The sequence below is a fragment of the Diplodia seriata genome (genome assembly GCF_021436955.1).
Source record: "Diplodia seriata strain FDS-637 chromosome Unknown scaffold_5, whole genome shotgun sequence".
In the NCBI taxonomy this organism is placed as follows: domain Eukaryota; kingdom Fungi; phylum Ascomycota; class Dothideomycetes; order Botryosphaeriales; family Botryosphaeriaceae; genus Diplodia; species Diplodia seriata.
Genome location: NW_027117312.1, coordinates 2,993,278 through 2,995,721, shown reverse-complemented (window position 1 = coordinate 2,995,721; position 2,444 = coordinate 2,993,278). Strand labels below are relative to the sequence as shown.

The 2,444-nt window shown below is 47.6% G+C and overlaps 1 protein-coding gene across 1 annotated transcript; it reads left to right on the top strand.

Moving 5' to 3' along the window:
* Positions 1 to 1,485: 1,485 nt before the first annotated feature.
* On the top strand, positions 1,486 to 2,125 carry SLS55_005878 (uncharacterized protein; the record flags this gene model as incomplete). Its single annotated transcript, XM_066777319.1, has 2 exons — positions 1,486 to 1,643; positions 1,810 to 2,125. 2 exons carry the CDS (start codon positions 1,486 to 1,488, stop codon positions 2,123 to 2,125), a joined length of 474 nt encoding a protein of 157 aa, XP_066633161.1.
* Positions 2,126 to 2,444: the final 319 nt, after the last annotated feature.

The window sequence follows — 2,444 nt, the reverse complement described above, 5'->3', positions numbered from 1 at the left end:
GAGTAAGTTTAAAAAAACTTACGCTTAAGAAAGAGATAATATTACGCCCCTATATTTAAGGGTAATATACTAGACTTCGCCGGGTACTTATCTAGTAATCGAAAGCCGAATTAACTATTTTTTCTTTATTACTTACTAAGCGTTACCGTACGTCGAAGGGTATATCTACTATTTTTCTTTCTTCTACTTTCTCTTCTTCTTTCTTAGCTTAGAAACTTCGTTCTTTAGCACCTACTTTAACTCTACTTAGTAATAGTCGTAATAGTAGTATTCGTAGATAAATACTCTTAGAGACGCCGTCTTACGTTAACGCGCGCTAAATCGTATTAGTTAAAGCTTTACTCTATAGATAGTCTTATTAGAGCTAGTTATTCTAGGCTTTATCTATCTCTATAGTTATAGTCTACTTAACCGTAGTTTCTAAGATAGTTTTATAGCGTTAAATAAGCTATCTCGTAGTCTAATTAGTCTCGTTAGACTTCTAAAGAACGTACGTTACGAACTTCTAGATAAATATATTAACTATAGATAAATTAAGGGCTATATCGCTACTTATCGGCGTTTTTTAGTTTTAGTTAATAGCTCTTTACTACTTATTCTTACGGCGTTTTAAGTTCGATATTCTATCTTAAGATAGTTTAGCTTTATTCCGCGGGACTAACTCGTTACTAGACTTATACGAGGTAGCGGTCTACCTCTTCTTTAAAGCTCTAGCTAACGAAGTATTTTTATTTACTATTTTTTTTCTTCTCTTTTTCTTCTTCTTCTACTTATTCTTTACGTAATTTTTTCTAGCTCTTAGAATCTAAATAATACGAAGCTTTAACTCGTTTATTAAGAGACTATATATTATTTCGAAGCGCTTATTCTATACTTTAATAACGTCGTTAAAGAGTTAGTTTAATATAATCTTATTTAAAAGCGTACGAAGGTTTACGATTTCTTAGTTATTCGTATCTTAATTAACTATATAGTAACGATTAAGTAAGTCTTTCTTAAACTCTTAAAGAACTTCTAGCGACTATTTAAATATAGTTAGAATCTCTTAATTCGTAAACCCTATATTCTTGCTGTTCTTCTAGGGGATGTCTTCTTCCGACATAGTAGCCGATGAGCTGCGACGCTGCGTAGCAAGCGCGCCGGTAAGGGCGGATGCGGTGGTGAGGTGGTGGTAGTGGTGGTGGTGGTAAGGTGGTAATGGATAAAGTCGCGAGGCTGTAACGCGGGCGCACGCGCCCGTGCACGGAGCACGCGGTTTGGGCCGAGGATCAACCCTGCCAATCGCTTCTCAACACTACTACTGACTGATTTCGACTGCGGTGACCTCTCACGGCGCAGGCAATCCGCATTACCGACCTACCTACAACCACCACCACCACCACCACCGCCCGCATCGCACCAACGAACCGCGCACCTTAGGCGACGAAGCCGCACGCCGACCAATTCCCCCGCAACCGCGAAAAACCGCGACCCACACCCTCCACAATGCCTCAGGACATGCCGCCCACCGGCGGCTACCAGCCGGTCCAGTACAAGCGCAACCTGCCCGCGCGCGGCTTCCGCCCCGCCGCCTACCTCGCCATCATGGGCGGCATCATGACGTACGGCTTCTACCGCGTGGGCCAGGGCATCCGGGAGCACAAGTACGTGTCCTCCTCCCCCAATCCCTTCCCCGCGTCACGAGAAGATAACGGAATGGGGGAATCGTGGTTGCGAGGAATTGACGGACGCGAAAGAGGGAGAGAGAGAGAGAGAGAGAGAGAGAGAGAGACAAAGGCGCAATGCTGATGGTGTGCGTTTTTGATTTAGTGAGCTCGCCCGCGAGAAGATGTGGAGCCGCATCCACCTGATCCCGCTGCTGCAGGCCGAGGAGGACAGGGACCAGGTCCGCCGCCACCTGGCCAACCAGGCCCGCGAGAAGGAGCTGCTCGGCGCCGAGACCAAGATCTACAACAGCGACAGGTGCGTGTGCCCTTCTTCAGAACGAGGGAAATGGAGATCGGGACGACGTGGTGGTGGTGGTGGTGGTGGAATGCTGACACTGCAACAGGTTCGTGCGGCCGTACTTTGCTCCCACGCCCAGGGAGTCCAACTAGACCTGAGGCGTTTTTGTTGCTTTGATTGATGGCGGGGGGCGAGTGGGTGGAAGCGGCGGTGGTTTTTGAGGGAAGTGGATTGCGCGGTGGGTGTACATATCCGCGTGGGGAGAACGAGCCCGCCGGACGAGAATTGCCCTCAGCGGAAGGGATAACTGAATCGGATGGATTTTTGCACGTCAGAGATTGGCTGGCCCAGCGGCTCGTGCCGTTGCATCGACAAATGATCTTTTTCGCGTCGAGCTCCATTGCCATGCCCGCGGTGCCATGGGACGGAGCTCGTTCCAACGTCTGCTCGCACATGCTCGAAGCAGGTTGAATGCCAAACACATCGCTTTCGTCAGCCCA